Source organism: Sturnira hondurensis, unplaced genomic scaffold (genome assembly GCF_014824575.4).
Source record: "Sturnira hondurensis isolate 20B ecotype Veracruz unplaced genomic scaffold, ASM1482457v3 Scaffold0022319, whole genome shotgun sequence".
In the NCBI taxonomy this organism is placed as follows: Eukaryota; Metazoa; Chordata; class Mammalia; order Chiroptera; family Phyllostomidae; genus Sturnira; species Sturnira hondurensis.
The window spans coordinates 3036119-3055208 of NW_028094950.1; the positions used below are offsets into that span (position 1 = coordinate 3036119).

The 19090-nt window shown below is 41.4% G+C and overlaps 2 protein-coding genes and 1 long non-coding RNA gene across 6 annotated transcripts in view; 2 read left to right on the forward strand and 1 right to left on the reverse strand.

The window, feature by feature from the left end:
- WDR35 (WD repeat domain 35) overlaps nt 1–10891 on the forward strand; it is a 55035-nt gene extending 44144 nt beyond the window's left edge. For all 4 annotated transcript variants that reach the window (XM_037035420.1, XM_037035422.1, XM_037035421.1 and 1 more), the window contains 6 exons: nt 2214–2324; nt 3606–3770; nt 4634–4774; nt 5345–5501; nt 8390–8630; nt 8936–10891. In XM_037035420.1, coding sequence (XP_036891315.1) covers nt 2214–2324; nt 3606–3770; nt 4634–4774; nt 5345–5501; nt 8390–8630; nt 8936–9086 — 966 coding nt within the window. In that variant the 3' untranslated portion in view covers nt 9087–10891. The remainder of the gene's footprint in view (nt 1–2213; nt 2325–3605; nt 3771–4633; nt 4775–5344; nt 5502–8389; nt 8631–8935) is intronic.
- A 408-nt stretch (nt 10892–11299) lies between these two features.
- Nucleotides 11300–14799, reverse strand: LOC118979391 (uncharacterized). The gene is made up of 3 exons (XR_005064900.1): nt 14790–14799; nt 12299–12301; nt 11300–11384 (listed from the first exon to the last, which is right to left on the reverse strand). It is a non-coding gene; the product is annotated as an uncharacterized LOC118979391 (long non-coding RNA).
- Nucleotides 12577–18596, forward strand: TTC32 (tetratricopeptide repeat domain 32). Its single transcript, XM_037035424.1, has 3 exons — nt 12577–13033; nt 17279–17445; nt 18201–18596. Exons 1-3 carry the CDS (start codon nt 12654–12656, stop codon nt 18326–18328), a joined length of 675 nt encoding a protein of 224 aa, XP_036891319.1. The 5' UTR covers nt 12577–12653; the 3' UTR covers nt 18329–18596.
- The last annotated feature ends 494 nt before the right edge of the window (nt 18597–19090 follow it).

The following is a 19090-nucleotide window of genomic DNA, read 5'->3' on the forward strand; positions in this document are numbered from 1 at the left end:
AATGTATGGTTGCCTCTCATGAGTCCCCTGCTGGGAACTGGCCTGTAACCCAGGCATGTGCCCTGACTGGGAATCGAACTGTGATACTTAAGATTTTTATGTTATTATCAGGAAATGTTCTCTGTAACAAGGAAAATTTTAAATATCTATAATCTTACAGTTTCTTAGACATGGGATTATGCTTTTAATTGTTAAAACACTACATTAATATTATAGAATACTTGAAAAAGGAGGGGAAAATTAATCATATTCTTGCTACTTTAACATGGTTGCAGTTTTATATACTTTTGCTAGTTTTTAAAAATAGTTTAGTTTTATTGTATTTTTCCATTATTATTTTTTTCCCCTTATACCCTTTCTGACCTCCAACAACTGGTCTTGCCAGTTTTATAAAAGTGCTTTTAAAAGTTAGCTGAACACATGGCATATGTACAAATAAAGCGACACGTTGTCAGAGATCTGCTTCAGAATAATCTGTGCTGGGTCTGGCAGTGTGTGTGCGTGTGGGTCTGGAATTTAGTATAACGGGAGTTTTAAAAGATAGCTTGACTTTTATTTGTTTATATATTAAAAAGGAAAAACTAAAAGCAGAGGTCTCTGGAACTTTATTCCTTTTAAGCTTCTTTTAATCAATTATTGAATGACATTAATGAGGCATTTTATTTGTTTTATTATCTAAAATGTAAGTCACTGAGTTGTATAATAACCTACAGAGTAAACAGCTCTTAGCTGCAGGGTCTGCACATATATCAGTTGTGAGTTCTGCCATGAAAATCTTGTCTGGTAACTCACAGGTGAGTATAGAATTCTGGTAACTCAGTTTTCTCTACCATGAATGAGAGCAGTTATCCCTATCGTAACGGCACTTCACACTCCCTTATTCTCAATCCCGTGTGTTTTCCAGAGTGGGACAGAAATGGAAGTCACTCACAGCCCTGGGTAGGGGGCAGTGCAGCCCGCGTGACTGTTGCCTGTGTCTGATGGCGCAGCAAAAAGAACTGCTGGAGAGGACCCAACGTAGTCGTATTACTGAGCAAACACTAAGTGATCGTAGCTATAATAATTATTAATTAACATGGTTAAACATGTTAAATAGTACTGCACATTTTAAATCGAGTGTTGGAGCAGTTTGTAATAACATGGTAAACTATACATAATATTCAAGTGAGAAATGCAGGTGCAAAGCTATGTACAGGGTTGGGCAAAAGTTGGCCCGCAGTTGTTCACGTGGGAAATAAGACAGTAATTAGTAAGTGCTAGTTCAAGAATAAACTGTGTTTTGCGTACTCCCAACTGTAAATGTCCTTTGCCCGCCCCGTACAGTATCACAGCCCGTGCTCCATCCCCCACCCACACACACGCGTCCAGAAGAAGACCTTAGGAAAGTACGTCAGACTGTAGAGAGGTCTCCTTGGGTAATAAGATTAACTTCATTTTTGTGTTTTCCGATTTTAATTTTACCAATAGAATGTATTATTTTATAATCAGAAAAATATGGCTGCTACTTTGAAAAAGATAGTTGGATTCCTTTTGAGTCCAACTATGGTAGAGTGGAGGGCTGTAGGTGTATAGAAAGATAGCTGGATACAAAATGTACCTTTATGATATCCCCCAAAATATTTTAAAAGTAGAGGTGGAGAGAGAAAAACTCTGGCCAATTAGATATTCAGAAGGACAAGAAAACAAACTCTGGAGATGGAAAGTACAGCCACTCGGGTGTGACAGGCTTTTGCTGTGTCTCTCTCTCCTTGCTGCCTTCCTCGGGGGAGGTCTGTTTTGGGTCCAGCATCCTGACCTGGTGACTGGCCAGCTGGCCCCGGGCATCCTCTGTGGATGTATCAGCGAGCTCTGTGAATGGGTTCCCTAAGCCTCACATGAGCAATCACTTTTGACTACACCATCTCTTGCCTTAAAGGTTTTCTTACCCACCACTGCAGGGTTTATTTTAGAGCTTAATGTTGCCCTAAAGCGGCTCCTAAACCAAGAAAGAAGAGTGCAGGAGCTGCAGGCCCCGTGAGCTCTCAGCCCCCAGGGGAGTCGGTGAAGCAGGGGTCTTACCCAAGGTGGTGCCTCTGCACCGGTTGTGGTTTGTGGCCCCTGCCCCCGTGTCTGTTCTGATGCAAAACTACTGTAACAACATGTCCCCTTGGAGTTTAGAATGTAAGTGACGTCCTTGGTGTGTGAAATCTGATAGTACTGTTTTACCCTTACAGGAAATAGCACAGATGTTTGTGAGGGTTGGAATGTGTGAACAAGCAGTGACTGCGTTTTTGAAATGCAATCAGCCAAAGGCAGCGGTAGATACCTGCGTGCATCTCAACCAAGTAAGGAGCCGAAAATGGAAGTTAGCATAGCCATCCTTTGAAGGCTGTTGCTGACATGAGGGTTGGAGAGCTGGAGGTGAATTTTGTGCTGGGAGACAGGTAGTCTCTTACTTAGTAGGGGGCTGAGAAAATGTTGGCATTCCTTCCTGTTTTGAAGTGCCACTGTTAGGGGTGACCCAGTCATATCCAACTCAGTGTGGGAACACGGACCAACCTCGTGCTTTTAGTCTGGCCAGTTTTCCTGCATTTCATCAGGATTGGGTCTAAAGAAGGACTAGGTAATGGTCATGGCAAGAGGAAAGAATTGAGTTACTTTATCAATATTTACTTTGGCAAGTCTATATTCTTTTCCTTTTATTTTTATTTGTTTTTGATTTTATTTATTTACTTAAAGAGAAAGGGTAAGAGAGAGAGAAAGAGAGGGAGAGAAACCTCAGTGTGTGAGAGAGACGTAGATTGGTTGCCTCTCACATGCCCCCAACCGGGGACTGGCCTGCAACCCAGGCATGTGCTTAACCCACTGAACCGTACAAGTCAGGGCAGTAGATTGTTTTCCCTTTAAAGAAAATGTATACTTGATATTTTTTTTAAAATATTTTATTTATTTATCTTTAGAGGGGAAGGGAAGGAGAGAGGAAGGAAACATCAGTGTATGGTTGCTTCTCGTGCATATCCCCTGCAGGGAACTGGCTCCTGCTAGAAACTGGCCTGCAACCCAGGCATGTGCCCTGACTGGGAATCGAACTGAGATCGTCTGGTTCGCAGGCCTGTGCTCAATCCACTGAGCTACACCAGCCAGGGCCACTTGATATTTTTTAAGGGCTGGAATTTAACTAAAATTAAAGTGCAGAATTTTTGTTGAAATTGTTGACAATCAGTGCATTCCTCTGGAGTATTTTATAAAGCTTCATTTGCTTTATAAAAGTAACTTGTAAATATTAAATCTGATAGGACATTTTCTTAACTGAAATTGCGTATTTTGTTTTACTAGACACATACCTTTTTCTCTCTCATAGTTTGTGCAGAATTAGAATTTTAAGATTAATGTGGTTATAAATTTGGAGGCTTTTTCAAATGTACTTCTTAAGCAAATCAAAGTCTTAGATACTTTAATAATTTTGATGCCCGTTCAAGTGGTAAAACTTATAATTGCTCTGATTTTAAGTGATTTTTGAAAACATATACCAGTTTATAATTTTCATGTAATATTATTATAAACTTAAAGCTTTATTGTGTGAATTTTATGACATATGTGATTGAATGGTATCTTTTTTCTCCTAGTGGAACAAAGCTGTTGAATTGGCTAAAAATCATAGTATGAAAGAAATTGGACCCCTGTTAGCGAGGTATGCGGCTCATTTATTAGAAAAGAATAAAATTCTTGATGCCATAGAACTCTACCGGAAAGCCAATTACTTTTATGATGCTGCTAAACTGATGTTTAAGGTATGTGACGGTAGCGGTGAGTGTTTGGTTGGTTCTCGTTACCAGTGTTTTCTCAGGTAGCAAAGAACACATTTTCCATTTGTTTGGAAACAACTATTTGTTGTAGAAAAACACCTCTGGTTTTATTACTATTATAACTGTGTGTTATCTTAGCATTATTGCCTTTAATAACAGGGCTATTTATTAACATTAGCGCCTTATTGGTACCTTAACAATTATGTGTTTACTTAATACCCACGTTGAAGAATTATATCATTTTTAGGGACTGTAAACTATCCCTACCTGGGACTCCCATTGATAATGGACTTTTGGGTCCTTTCAGATGCGTAAGTCCCGAAGGCAGTCCCTTTCCATCACAGGCTGCTGGCGGGAAGCTGACTCGTGCAGTGTTAATGTGTGTACGCTTACATTCCATTCTTTCCCCGCTTGCCTCAATGGAAAAATGAAATCTTCCCCTGGAATCACTTAAATGAGTAAAAATAAAAATTCCTGAAGGATATACCATGTTAAAACTATTTTATCTCTGTGTACTTGGAACATTATTTAACAAATCTCTTTGTTAGGAAAATACAATCCATTCCATGAAAGCTTTCTTTATTCTGACTTATTTGACAGCATTTCTTATTTTCTAAGTACGTTATAAGTTCTAATTCCAAGGGTTAAATACCAAGAGAGAACTAAGCGCTTATCAGTGCTAATTAAGGAAAGAAAATGGGTTTTAAAGTATTTAGCATAAATGAGGGATGTTTAAATTCCACCACACTGACTTTCCTCCTGTTTTTAGAGAGTTGAATTTAGAGATGATTGTGTCTGTGTGAATGAGGATTAAACAGTATCTTCCCCCAATTCTTTTCTGGTTAAAGATTGCAGATGAAGAGGCAAAGAAAAGAACCAAGCCGCTGCGTGTTAAGAAGCTCTACGTGCTCTCAGCTTTGCTTATAGAGCAGTGCCATGAGCAGACGAGAAATGCCCAGCGAGGGAAAGCTAAAGGGAAGAGCTCGGAGGTGAGGCAGGACGGCAGAGACCAGCTCATCCGCGGTGGTCAGGGGAAAAACACCTGAGCTTCTCTTTTTGGACAGGCCATTTAATTTGCTAATTTGCAATCATTTTTCTTAAATCATGTGAGGAAAGGAATGAATGATTTGGAATTAGTGCTCATATTTTAGAAGTTTCTACTTGAAATATTGAAAATTTAGTAATCTCTTCTAATCTGACTTCTAAAAAACTTTCCCTAGATTATGAATCTCTTATTATAAAAGTTTAATTAATTTTATTTTAACATGTGATCAGTCCTTTCACAGTGTAAGTAAATGTATGGCAAATTCCCACAATGCACACTTTAAATATCTTACATTTATTTGTCAACTGTACCTCAATAAAGCAGAAGAGAATTTGACCATACGAGTTTAACAAAATATGCATTATAATGAAGAAGTTAAGTCTGTGGTGACAGCTTTGCAGTGACGTGTCTGCTAATCTGAACATTTTCAGCACAGTGGTTTCAGCAGTTGCCTTCCTTGGCAGGACCATTGCTGTGGTTGTGCTGATGCGGACGTTGTTTCCTTCGCCCGCAGGCCACGTCGGCTTTGGCTGGTCTGCTGGAAGAAGAGGTTCTGTCCACAACCAGCCGGTTCACAGACAATGCGTGGAGGGGGGCCGAGGCCTACCACTTCTTCATACTCGCTCAGAGGCAGCTGTACGAGGGCTACGTGGACACCGCCCTGAAGACAGGTGGGCCTGTTACCTCCTGCATGGAGTCCAGATTATATACATTGAACGGCAAGGGCCAGCCTCTGCAGTTTGCCCTTAATTAATGTCAGTAACACGTTTTTCCTGTGGATTTTCATATGTTTGAGATTTGCGCTCATTTGTTTTGTGCATTCCACTTTGCAAGTTCTTTTCATTTCATTTTTAACATTAAATTTTGCATATTCTTTCATATGAAGTTCATATACTGTTTTCTAGTTTGACAAAAAAATGAGATTATGAATGAAATTGTGTTAACTATGTATAATTTGAGAAAAACTTACAATTTTATGATTTAACTTTCTATCTGGAAATGTCTTCCCAAGATTTATATTTTATAGGTCCATATATATATATATATATATATATATATATGGATATAGATTTTAATACATTTCTATTTATATATTTGTTTTCACTTATATTTATATATTTTCTATTATATATTTATAATGTATAAGATATATTTTTATATGTAGGTTTATATATATATTTTAAATATATACTCTTTATTATATTTTTTCCATTACCATTTAGTCCTCTTATTCACCTCTCCCCCCAGCAGTCCCCACACTGTTGTCCATGTCCTTGAGTCCTTTTCCTTTTTGCTTAATCCTTCCACCCCTTACCTACCCCCACTAGCTGCCATCCTGCTCTCCATCTGTGAATCTGTCTGTTTTGCTTGTTAGCTCAATTCGTTAGATTCCATGTATGAGTAAAATCATGTGGTACTTTTCTTTCTCTGACTGGCTTATTTCCCTTAGCATAATGTTCTCCAGGTCCATCCATACTGTTGCAAAGGGTAAAATTTTCTTCTTTTTTTATGGCTGAGTAGAATTCCACCGTGTAAATGTCCCATAGTTGTTTTATCCTCTCATCTACCGATGGACACTTGAGCTGCTTCCATATCTTGGTGATTGTAAATAACGCTGCAATGAACACAGGGGTGCTTATGCCTGTTCAAATTTGTGTTTTCGGTTCCTTTGGATAGATCCCCAGAAGTGGGATCACTGGGTCAAAAGGCAGATCCATTTTTAATATTTTGGGGTATCTCCACACTGCTTTCCACAGTGGCTGCACCAGTCTGCATCCCCACCAGTAGTGCAAAAGGGCTCCCCTTTCTCCACAGCCTCGCCAGCACTTGGTGTTTCTTGATTTCTTGATTTATTAGCCATTCTGACAGGTGTGAGATGGCACCTCATTGAGGCTTCAGTTTGCATTTCTTTGATGAGTAGTGACATTGAGCATCTTTTCATATGTCTGTTGGCCATCTGTATATCCTCTTTGGAGAGGTGTCTCTTCAGGTCCTCTGCCCATTTTTTAATTGGATGCATTTTTTTTTTGGTATTGAGTTTTGTAAGTCCTTTATAAATTTTGGATATTAACCCCTCATCAGATATATTGGTGAATATGTACTCCCATTCTATGGGTTGGATTTTCATATTGCTGACAATTTCCTTTGTTGTGCAAAAACTTTTTGGGGTGATGAAATCCCATTTGTTTAATTTTTCTTTTGTTTCCTTTGCCTGGGTAGATATATCTGATATTTTTTATTACAAAGAATGCAATGTACAGATCATAGAAAAATAAGAAGTTTGAGATAAGGGAAAAGGACACTTATAGCATTCACTATTCTATTCATTCAGTGATAAACACTGATACCTTTTATAGATCTCTGCTTCTAAGGTTCTGTAGTTCTCTGTGTTCACGGAATATTTCTTTTGCAGTGTATTCCTATTTTTTGTTAGCAATGGGACTGTAAAGTTTTTTCCTAATTGCTTATCAGTTATATATAGGAATCATTTTTGTTTTGATGTCTACTTTATAACTGACCTTTGTTTAATTCAGACTGATTAATATGTGGTATGAATTATACACTGTTTAAAATAGTTGTGTTTTATATAACTTATGCACAATTTCTAAATTTATTGTAAGAAAAACCAGACCTTTAACTTGAGATCCTGCACCTAGTGAGTGAAGATATCCATATACTTTAATAGTTTTGTCTTTCAGTGATAAAATGATCTGAAAAAATATATGCCCTGTGAAATTAGAGGCTATTCTTTATTATACTGAATGAGTTTATTTTTTGTGAATTTTTTCCTGTGAACTCTGTTGTAGGTTCCCACATACTGGTTTGAGACCAGTATGGAGGAACCTAATTGTAAAATACAGGAATACATTGTTTTAAATTATTTTATGAAATTTCTAATATTATACTATAACAAGATATTGTTAAGATTTGAAAGTGTAAGAGGGAAAAAACATACAATTTTGTTACCAATCTGATATTAATTCTATGGTGCATTTTTAAAAAGATTTTTTACCCAGGCATGTGCCCTGACTGGGAATCGAACTGTGATCCTCTGGTTTGCAGGCCTGTGCTCAAACCTCTGAGCTACATCAGCCAGGGCTCTACGGTGCATTTTTAATCAATAGATTATATCTCCAGTATAGAAAAATTGAATGTAAGATATGATAGTTGTCAAAATAAATGGCCTGAACTGACAACTTAGACTAGAGGCTCATTTTGACTTTTTTCCCCTCAAAGTTGTGTTGTTTTCAGTAAGACAAACAGAAAAGCAATAATCTGTTCAAAGAAATACAGAGAGAAAACAGTTTACTTTTTCTGGAATGCCACAAACAGTTTTAACGTATATATATGGAACAAAAGATGTGTGTTTAGACCCCAGCATTTTCCAGAACCCGGAGACCACGTGGCCTCCTCCCTCCTGCTGCGCTCTGACCTCCCACCCGTTTTCTCTAGCTTTGCTGACCTTCACGTCGGTTAGACTAAAACTGCCCAACACCGGGTCTTTCCCGTGCACAATCATGATTACTGTGCGAAATCCAGATTGTTCTTTCTTTCCTAGCTCTTCACCTGAGAGACTACGAAGACATCATCCCCGCCGTGGAGATCTACTCTCTGTTAGCGCTCTGCGCATGTGCCAGCAGAGCTTTTGGCACCTGTTCGAAAGCGTTCATCAAACTTGAGTCTCTAGACAGCCTCAGTTCGGAACAGAAACAGCAATATGAAGATCTTGCTCTAGAAATCTTCACCAAACATACTCCGAAAGATAACAGAAAATCGGAGTTGGACAGCCTTCTTGAAGGGTAGGACTAATTGTAATTAATAAATGTCATTCTACCTTCTTAGAGGCTTGGATTTGTATATGTATAGCAGTGTGAAATAATAATTGAAGCACTGAATTTTTAAGTAGTTTACCTTAACATTATATCTCATTTTATTTAGTCTCATAAGTACATTAATTATTTTCTTATTGTAAGAAAAGTTTGTTTACCTTGAAATGTTTTTTATTCCTCAGTTTTCTAAATGTAATAAATAAGGTTTTAAGTAATTAGATATTTTAAAGTATAATTATTTGTTTAATTATTTATTTCTCCCCTTCTTTTTGCAGAGGGGAAGGGAAACTTCCAACCTGCGTGGCCACAGGAAGCCCCATCACCGAGTACCAGTTCTGGATGTGCGGCGTGTGCAAGCACTGCGTGCTGGCTCAGGAGATCAGCAACTACAACTTCTGCCCCCTGTGCCACAGTGCGGTGGGCTGAAGAATGCGAATTGCGTGAACCTGTACAGTATATGTAGCGTACATGCACAGCTGTGACTGTGTTATATAATATTTTATATAATTTTGTGTCACACTATGATGATGAAATAAGATGCTGATTTTCATATAAAATGTATGGAAGTCAACCTTATTTCTTGTCTGTCTGTCTGTCTGGTGGTTGGTTACATAGTAGTATGGAAACACTCTGAATGATGCATTTTTTCTCACAGTATCAAGGTTCCTAATTCACTAAAAAATCTTGCTGGGGGGTAGGAGCAGCATGGGAGTGGGGCAGAGCTGTATCAGAAGAAGGTTAAACAATTAGCTTCAAGTCCAGAATTAGCTGCTGACGTCTCGAGCCTTTCCTGACATACCCGCTGGGAGCTCCCCTTGGAGCCTTCTCATTTGCCACTGACTCCACGATGCCTGAGGGCCAGGGTTTTTCCTCTAACTGTTTCAGATGGAGGCTGAGTTGCCCTCCCTGCTTCTTGTTCAGTGTGATCTGGAAACCAGAATCTCTGAAATAGCCTCTCATGCACTGTAGACTGAATAGTCACGTATGCCGGGCATATCCTTTCTGCTGTTGTGAAAGCTCGTTGTCTGGGACTTATGTCTGTGGAAGTTTTAGTGATCTGTCACATCTTGGGGACATTGTGTGTCTTGAAAATGGTACTAGAGAACGGCCTACAGTATGAGTTGACCCATCTGGTTTTACATGTGAAGGAAATCTGAGAATAACACCAGTAGACTCTCCCATAGTGAAACGGGCAAAGGGAAGCAAATACTTGGAGAGATGTTGGAAAGAGCAGTATATTGAAGGTGGTATATGAAACAGTTGTCTTCTTGAAATAAATGTGAAACTGATTCCCTTTAAGTAATTCTGAGTTGTTCTTTATCATAAAACTTGGTCTGAATCATGTTATGTTTCAAAAGCGTGGCAGGCCAAAGTACTGAGCAGGCAGAACCTACTGGTAACGCTGTACGAGTAAGCACTGTGCCCAACAAGCAACAGAGCGCTGTTGGCCCACCTGCTGTTGTCGTGCACAGAGGCCGACTTTATGGCACGTTGTTTTCCTAAAGTACACTCGGTAATTACATTTGTATATTCCAGGGGATGAGATCTTAGGTTTTATACGGCATTAAGCAAAATAATATGAAAGCAATGTGTAGCGAAGTAAAAAAAAAAGACTTGTATTTATCTTGTTTCCTTTATTAAAACTTATAGATAATATGGTATTTGTTTTGTTGATTTCAATATTTTAGTGGGGTTGGGTAGGAGGGTGTTGGACGGTGGACTGGGTAAGGAGAGGAAGGGTCAGGCAGTACAGTGGACGTATAATAGCACTTTTGCTACCAAACAGGAAAAACCACCACCACCACCTGCCTGTCTTTACTGGTCACATGCCAGATGACCTCGGGTAGAGTGGATTACTCCTTAGAGGTCACACAGAGTTCTCATTTAGAAATGGGTGGGAACTGTGTTGCTCGACTTTTAAGAGAAAATCAAGAGTATTTAATTCGATGATATAGCTTCAAGATATTGCCACCGAGTTTCTAAAAGGCAAATAGCAGTATTATGGCTGCCCCCTTGTGAATGCTTATTTTCTGAATTCATTTTTTAAAGAAAGGAATACCCACTATATTGGTTAAAACTGACAAGTGTGGGTGAGGGTGTGGAGCAGTTACAACCCTCGTATGTTGCTAGTGGAAATGCAAAATAGTACACCAACTTCAGAAATGTTGAGATTTAGAAGTGCTGTATACTGGAAATATATATAACTATATGTATATATATGTGCATGTATATGTATGTGTAGCTTTAAAAATTATTTTTATTTTACTTTAGTTTTTACTGCTCCAGTTAACCAAATGGAAGTTTTATCGAGGCCCCAGGTCCCTGGGGCTCAGGCAGGAGTCTGCCCTGTGGGGGAAGGAGGGACCGTATTTGACTTTCTTTCTGGGGTCTCTGGTGTTGGTGTGGCCCCACTGCTTCCTGTGGCAGTGGAGAGCCCGAGGTTGCAGGCGAGCATAACGCTTCCAGTACATCATTGTGTTTCAGTTGTATTTTCGGGTGAGCTGGCCGAGAGAAGGCTTGATGATGCCATTCTGCAGGCAAAGTACTGAGTGCAGGTGTACTCAGTGGAAGAGGGGCATGTGAGTTGGACAGGGACAGCCACTGAACCTGACCCTGGCACTTCAGTCACAGACACAGCCCTCCAATGTCATAAACACCAGAGCTTTTCAAGTGTGATGGGGACACCACGTGTGTTCTGTGAGCAGAGGGACACACCAGCCTGGCCTGCCCTACAGACCCTCCACCTGCATTTCCCGCTAGTATCAGATACGTGATTTGAATATATTTTCTCTCATTCTCTGGGTTGTCTTTTTATTCTGTCCATAGTCTTTTTGTCACACAAAAGTTGTTAATTTCTATGAAGTCCAGTTTGTCTATTTTTTCTCTTGTTGCCCGTGCCTTTGGTGTCATATCCAAGGAACCATCGTCAAATAGTGTCCTGGGGCTTTTTTTGCCTTGTGTTTTCTAAGAATTTTGTATTTTTGGCTGCTATGTTTAAGTCTTTAATCCATGTAGAGTAAATTTTTAAATATGGTGTTAGGTTAGGGTCCAGCTTCGTTCTTTTACATGTAGATATCCAGTTTTCCCAGAACCGTTTATTGAGAAGACTGCCTTTATGCCAGTACTGGACTGTTTTGATTACTGTAGGTTTGTAATGAGTTTTGAAATCAGGAAGCATGAGTCCCTCAACTTTGTTCTTTTTCAAGGTTGTTTTGTCCACTTGGGATCCTTTAAAATTCCATATGAATTTCAGGATGGATTTTTCTATTTCTGTAAAAACATTATTGGGGTTTTGAGGGATTCCATTGAATCTTGGAGTGCTTTAAGTAGTATTGACATCTTTAAAATACTGAGTTTTATAATCCATGAACATGGGCTACCTTTGTATTTATGTCTCTACTTTCAGCCATGTTTCATTGTATGCCTTTCATCTCCTTGGTTAATTCCTAAGTATTTTATTCTTTTTGATGTTATTGTAAATGGAATTTTAATTAAAAAAAAACTCTTCTCTGGACTGCTCATTTTACATACTTTTCAAGTGCATTAAACATATTGTGCTTAAATTACTACCTGGGTTTCTTTTTGGCATAAACAGCCAAGGGATGTAAAGTAACATCCATAGACCGTGGACTGTTGACACACTACCATGTAATTAATGTTCACACTATTCCAAAGGTTCAAAAAGTTGAGAAGTTTGCAATCTAGGGTCTTGGAGCTAATAAAGTTTGAATTTGAACTCGGCACCATGGGACAACTGCTAATGGCATTCCGACACAAAATGTCTCAGGAAAACCAGAGCCTACTCAGAACAGGGGTGTTATGCTAAGGGTGGGCACGGGAACTGGATAGGTGCTACGATCACCCATTCACAAAACAAACCGAGGCTTCTTCCGCTTCCGGCATGCCCCCCCACCCCCACACGCAAAGGGCCAGCTCCTTGCAACATCAGAGCACGGATTCGGAAAACAGTTTGGTACATTACTTCTCCGGGAAATGAGGCTGTGGGATGAGCAGTACCAACAGAACTGCACTTCCCAAGTCTCTCCAAGATTTCTGGGCAGTTTGAACTCTCCGCCAGCAACCCAGTACAGATCAGGACAGACGACGGGTCCTCGGAAGGCACAAACTGCCCCCTGCTGGTGCAGAGGTTCAATTCCGCCGTGCGGAAGTGACTCTGAAATCAACTCCCATTCCACACTGAGAGCTAGGCCTCCAACAACAATGGCAGGGCAGCAGGGGCGAGAAAGCCGCACCACCTTGGCACGCGCCCAGGCTCATTTCCAGAAGGGCGAATACTCGGAGGCCGAGATGCTGTACTCCGCTTACATTCGCCAGTGCGCCTGTGCAGCAGCTGGCGGAGCGCCTCTGGGGAGGTAACTATCGCGAGAAGTGCGGGCAGCCGTGCGTTCTTGAGGTTGGTGGGCCGGGGTCCTGCCGGGTCTTTGCTCTTCAACGTGAGCACGGGGGCTGCAGAACTGAAGGGCAGGTGCTTGTTTTCTCAGAAAGGCCGTGAGGGGGAGGGTCCTGGAGGGCGGGCCCTGCTCGTATATCCGAGACACCCCGGAGGGTGTCATTTCACTCTGGTGTCCTGCACTCACTTTACTCTCGATCAAGGGATTCAGGCTCCGTAGGGCTTTCCACCCAGTCTTTTAACAGTGGGATGGATAGCCGAGAACTGGTGTAGGGGGCTGGGGGGCACGTGGCTGGGCAGTGCTGCGATAGCGCACGGTACTGCGACCCCAGCCACATTTTCACAGCAAGGGTGTTTTGTTTTTCACGTATTATGAATACATTTTAAATATATGAGACATAGTGTAATGAATGAACCTCTAGGTAACCGTGATTCAGCTTCAGCATTATCATTTTACCCACACCTCAAATTATTTATCTATGGATGTTTCACATGTATTTCTGAGTATGAAGGATTCTTAAAAAGACATAACCACAGTATCATCACATAACTTGTCAATATTAAATATCTGGAACTTTACTGACTGATCAATAAAGTCTCCCCCCCCCCCCCACGCACATGTATTGACTTAAGAGAGAGACAGGGAGGGGGATAGGGAGAGAGTGAGAAAAATCAATTTGTTGTTCCACTTATTTATGCATTCACTTGGTTGATTCTTGTCCGTGTCGTGACGGGAGATTGACCCACAACCGTGGCTATCAGGACCATGCTCTAACCAACTGAGCTACCCGGCCAAGGCAGTCAAGTTTCTTTTGTTTTGTTGTTTGGTTGGTTTGTTTTAATCAGGTGGTTCAAGTCAGGATGCACATCAGGTCTCTTATTAATCTATAGGCTCACCTTTTTTCCCCTTTGTGAATCCTGAGGAAGAAAACACCTCCTAAGAAAGGCTCCTGGTGGATAAGTGGACTCAAATAAACAGAGAAACTAACAACCCCCCTCCCCTAAAACCGTAGCACTGAACTGCCTGCCTGCACTCTGTGCCATCTAACCCTCCTTCCTGGCATCCTATTTCAATCAATAGGACTCAGGCTTTCCCCATCAATTGGAGATGCTCTGCTCTGACCAACCTGAGTGGCTCTAGTCTTGACCAATGGGGTCAGTGCCTTTTGGGCCAAACCACTAGATTTTGGAGTCCTCCTTTGCATGAGGACAGACCAGTCAGGGAACAGGGCTAGGGACTTCATCCATATTAGCCTTCTCCCCCTGGCTTTGTGAGTGTCCTTGGACCATTGTGTTTCGCTGGCTGAGCTGAAACACTGAAGAGGTCTCTCCAGAGCAGACCAGCAGCAGGGAAAAGCAGACCATCCTCGCCCTGGGGCTGCCTTTCAGCTGTGGTGTTCTCGCTGTGCTATACCACAACTGCACCGTTTCTTACGGAAGAAAGTTTCCTTCTGCACCGCATCCCAAATTGGGGGCTCCATTGGCGTTGAATTGGCGCCAATGACCACTGGTTGACACCTTGTAGTTTGTTGAGGAAACCATGTCATGTGTCCTGGGAGGTACCCATATGTTGGACTTGCGGGACCCAGCCCCCTGATGTTATTTAACACAGTCCTCTGTCTCCTACATTGCTTGCAAGTTGGTAGTTACATTGTGGGGTTTGAGTCAATTCAGTGTCGGTATGGCAAGAATACTTTGTAGGTGGTGTGCACATCTACCAGAAAGCAGGTCGTGTCTGGCTGCCTTTCTTTTTGTGATGTTAGCAACCTCACGTACTAATACTGGCTTGCCCAAGCTGATTTGATTAATGCCTGAATGTATAGCATTCATTAGTCCAAATTTTGCCGTAGTTGTTCTGGATGACGTGGAGGGGACCAGGACAAGGAAACAGAGAACAGAGGGGTTGAATGAACAGCTTTTTTGACAGTTTGAGTTGTCTGCCTCATCACCCTCTTCTTCCCGCAAGGATTTTTTTTTCTTGAGAAGACGCCAGCTTGTCTTTTGTCTGTGCCTTCAGATTTGCCTCTTCGTTAACTCCATATGTATTAAGCCAGGAAAATTGCTTTCTCTTTCAGTAATACACCAGAATAATAGTTAATCGAAGTTTCTGAATAGGTAAGAAGATGGTACCACCTCCCCTTACCAAAATAGTAAGTAAACATAGAAAACACAGTTTTTTATTCTTGTGTCAAGCTCCAAGAATAAACTTGCCTTGTAGGTTTCAAATGGTATCCGTCAGCAACAAGTGTACTGATGCCATCCAGTCTTGTTCCTCCTCCTCTGTGCACATCTGAGCCTAAGAGTGCACTGTGTGTTGGTAGGAAATGTCATTTCTGCCCCTGCCCAGTTTAGTGGGAGGGAGCCCAGTGTGCTTGGGTTCCAGTGCTGACTCTGCCGCATAGCTTGTCCCTTCCCTCAGCCTCGGTGTCTCATCTGTGAAGTGAGCCTTTGGTTTCCTTGGAGTTCTGAAATTCTTCTAGGAACCCCTGGATTGAAACCGAACTCTCTGACTTTTTCCTTTATGTGTATCTTTTAGAGTTTAAATTTATTTTGAAAATCTTGGGTCACTGAGTTGTTTTGAAATAGTATTTGCAAACTTTGAATGCCTCTCACTCTGAATGGTTTAATAACATTTTCTCTTATTATCCAAAAGTACAGCTTTAGCTAGAACCCAATTTCCAAATGTTTTTTCTTTGCTGAAGTTTGCAAGTGCTAAAAATCGACATTGGGATTAGGTAATCTGGTTAAATGGCATTACTGTAAATACTATTATTCCGAAAATCTCAGTATTACAGAAAAACACCTGGGCCCATGTCTTTAAAACAGGAAACAACTTGCACATGAAAAGGAGGCTTTTAGAATTTGTTGTAATGAGATTGAATTCTAAATCAGACATTCTAAGGTTCTCTGAATATAAGAAATTTATAATGGAGCTTTACAGCTTTAAAACTTGAATGACTAAAACTTTCCCGGGCTCCTTCATGTCCGCTCAACTCTTTGCAGAGTAGCAGGTAACCCAGGGCCATAGCAGATGGGTGAGGGGAGTGAGCCGTCTTGTCCTCTCCCTTGTCACAGTGGTGCTGGTAGCATCCAGAAGTCTCAGTCACAGCCCGTGGAAACAGGCATTTTCTAAAACTGCAGTGGTTCCTCTCCATCATTAGCAAACTTGGACTTGAAGGAGACCCCTAGGCTGTGAGTACTGCTCAGGGCAGCAGTACTTACAGTCCCTGTCTGACAGGTCAAGGATGAAGATTAAGGGAAGTAACTTTTAATAACACTGACAGCAGTCACATATTTTCTGAGGACTGTGGCGTGTAGCAAAGGAATGACAGACAAGTGTACGCTGCATGTACCCTGTTTGGTTTGCATTTGAGAATCCCTTTGGAAAAAAAGAAAGAAACAGAATCCTCTCCGACTGGGAGCAGAGCCCCTGAATGTTGTCTGTGCAGAGGATTTGTGCGGTAGGGGCTGGGTGGCCGGGCGGGGTAGGAGGCTGTAGAACCCCATGGGCTGGTGGCTGTCAGAGTGTCCTGGAGCCCTGAGACGCAGAGCTGATTCTGCACACGGGAGCCAAAGGGGACCGGAGCCTTGCTCTCCCAGTCGGAAGCCAGCCTGGCCTTGGCAGGACCTCAGCCCAAACTGGAAGGAGCATGGAGCTCTCCCCAGAAAACACTCTCTGGGGATCTGCATGTTGACTTTTTCCTTAGGATTAACTTTGATTTCTTTATTGGTGGAAAGTGATTTCAAAACTCGTTGTTGTGGGATCCCTTAAACTTTTGAGAATAAAATTGATGATTCCCTTTCTGACACGTTCGTAGCAGACTGGAAGTTGGGGCTGGCTTCCGCTTCTTGCTCAGCCAGCTTCTGATCAGTCGTCTTTGCCCGGCTGGCATGCGCTTAGAAAAGGAGCAGTGATTCTGAGACTGTATTCAGCCCAACCGGTTGGCAAGGAGCAGGCGCTCTGAGCACACAGTGAAGTGAATGTGCTTTCCCGATTGACGTTGTATGGTGTACCCAAGTAGACAACGGGATTAAACAAAAAGTGATCCACTGCTTTAATGGCTCTGCCGTATGTTCCTTCGCTTGGTTTCTCAGTGTGGTTGCTGCTCTAGGCTATAAGGTTGGGCAACATCCTTAAGAGAACGAAAGTGGAAGCGGGAGGAATTTCGTAACGCGGTGTGCTTAATGTGGACTGTTTTGTTCAAAGCGAATGCAGCCCTGAGGACTTGGCTACGGCGTATAACAACCGGGGACAGATCAAGTACTTCAGGGTCGACTTTGACGAAGCCGTGGACGACTACACATCCGCCATAGAAGTGCAGCCCAGTTTTGAGGTGCCCTATTACAACAGAGGGCTGATTCTGTACAGGCTGGGTAAGAATGTTTTCCCCGTTTGTCTTTGATTATCACACCCGCTGAATTTGGAGCTCTCGAATGTCCTAAAGCTAATGCGGTGCTCATAAAGGCTTCAAAGTGATGTGAAATTTAGGTTTAGAGCCTGGGAACAAAGGAGGTGTTCCTGAGTCTCGTTGAGGCTTTGGAAGGGCACGGGTACCGCAGCGCAGTGCGGGGAGCGTGGGGGCAGGAATTGGACGGGGTCCGCAGGGAGGGAGGGCGGCCTACTCCCCTGTGCCTGTGTGTGCCCAGCCCCCAAACCAGGCTGATGCTGGTGCTCGCCTGTGAAACTTTCCCGAGGTAAAGTCTCTGAAGGCCCACGAGGCGATGTGAAGGGAAGGGTTTTAGATCCTTGGCATCCAGGGAGCATAGGTACTGTTCTATATTTAAAGTGTTAAAAATAATTATTTCCTGTTTCCTAATTTTACTGTAATTATCTAAAGTAGGTGATGTAATTTTGTTGAAATGCCATGATGATTTATGCAACTTACCTGCTAAATCTCAATAGGTAAGCCCTTAGCTCATTTTAAATATATTGTTCTGTAAGGGCAGACGAAATTTACTTTGATACAGGCACCCTGTATCATTATTAAGAAAAAAAATTCCTTCAGTGGGAGCGGTTGAAAGCTCATGAATATAAAAGCACAAGTGTGTGTATCCAAACTTTGCTATGAATTATGTAAGGAAGTACTGAGCTTCTTTTTTCTTTTCCATTTTTTTGGATTCTGGTGCAGGGTACTTTGATGATGCGTTGGAAGACTTCAAGAAAGTATTAGACTTAAATCCCGGATTTCAAGATGCTATTTTGAGCTTAAAACAGACTATGCTAGACAAGGAAGAAAAACGAAGAAGAAATTATTGAAAACTTTAACTTTGAAATATTAATCCGTGGTCCTTATATGTGGCATCTCACTGTCTCTAATTTAAAGTAGGTATTGAGCTATTTTGATTTATATTTAAGATAAAGAGGTTCATACATTAGCACTGAAGGTTAACTAATTGATTGAAGGTAATTTTAGATTTAGTATTTATATTAAATAGATGTGCTTTTGATAAAGTGTAAATAAGTAATGTACAATTGTATATTATTACAGTAAAATAAAGAAATGTGTGGTGTTTTAATAAAACAATTTTTTGCTATGATTTTATTCCCAATTTTTAAAAAAGAATATTTATTTTTAGAGCGTGAGGGCAAGGGAGGGAGAAAAGGAGGGAGAGAAACACCCGCTTCCCCTGGGACACACCCTGACCAGGGACTGAACTCACACTGGCGAGTTCAAACTGGCGAGCTTTGGCCTCACAGGACGACCCCTCCTCACCCGAGTCACATCAGTTAGGGCTCCAGTTTTTTACTTGAAAAATTTTACATCTGTAGAAAAGTAGAAGTAGAATATAGTAAGTACCTATGAACGCTTCACTTAGATTCACCAGTTGTTAATGTTGTGTCACGTTTGCTTTTTCTCTGAAACAATATATAAAACATTGCCGAGCCCCGTGAAAATAGGTTGCAGATACCCTGGTGCTTTACCGCTAACTGTTTTAGCCTGCATCTTCTAAGGAGAGAGACATTCCTCCTTCTAGCCACAATACCATTATAATACCTAATAAAATTAACAGCCCTGCA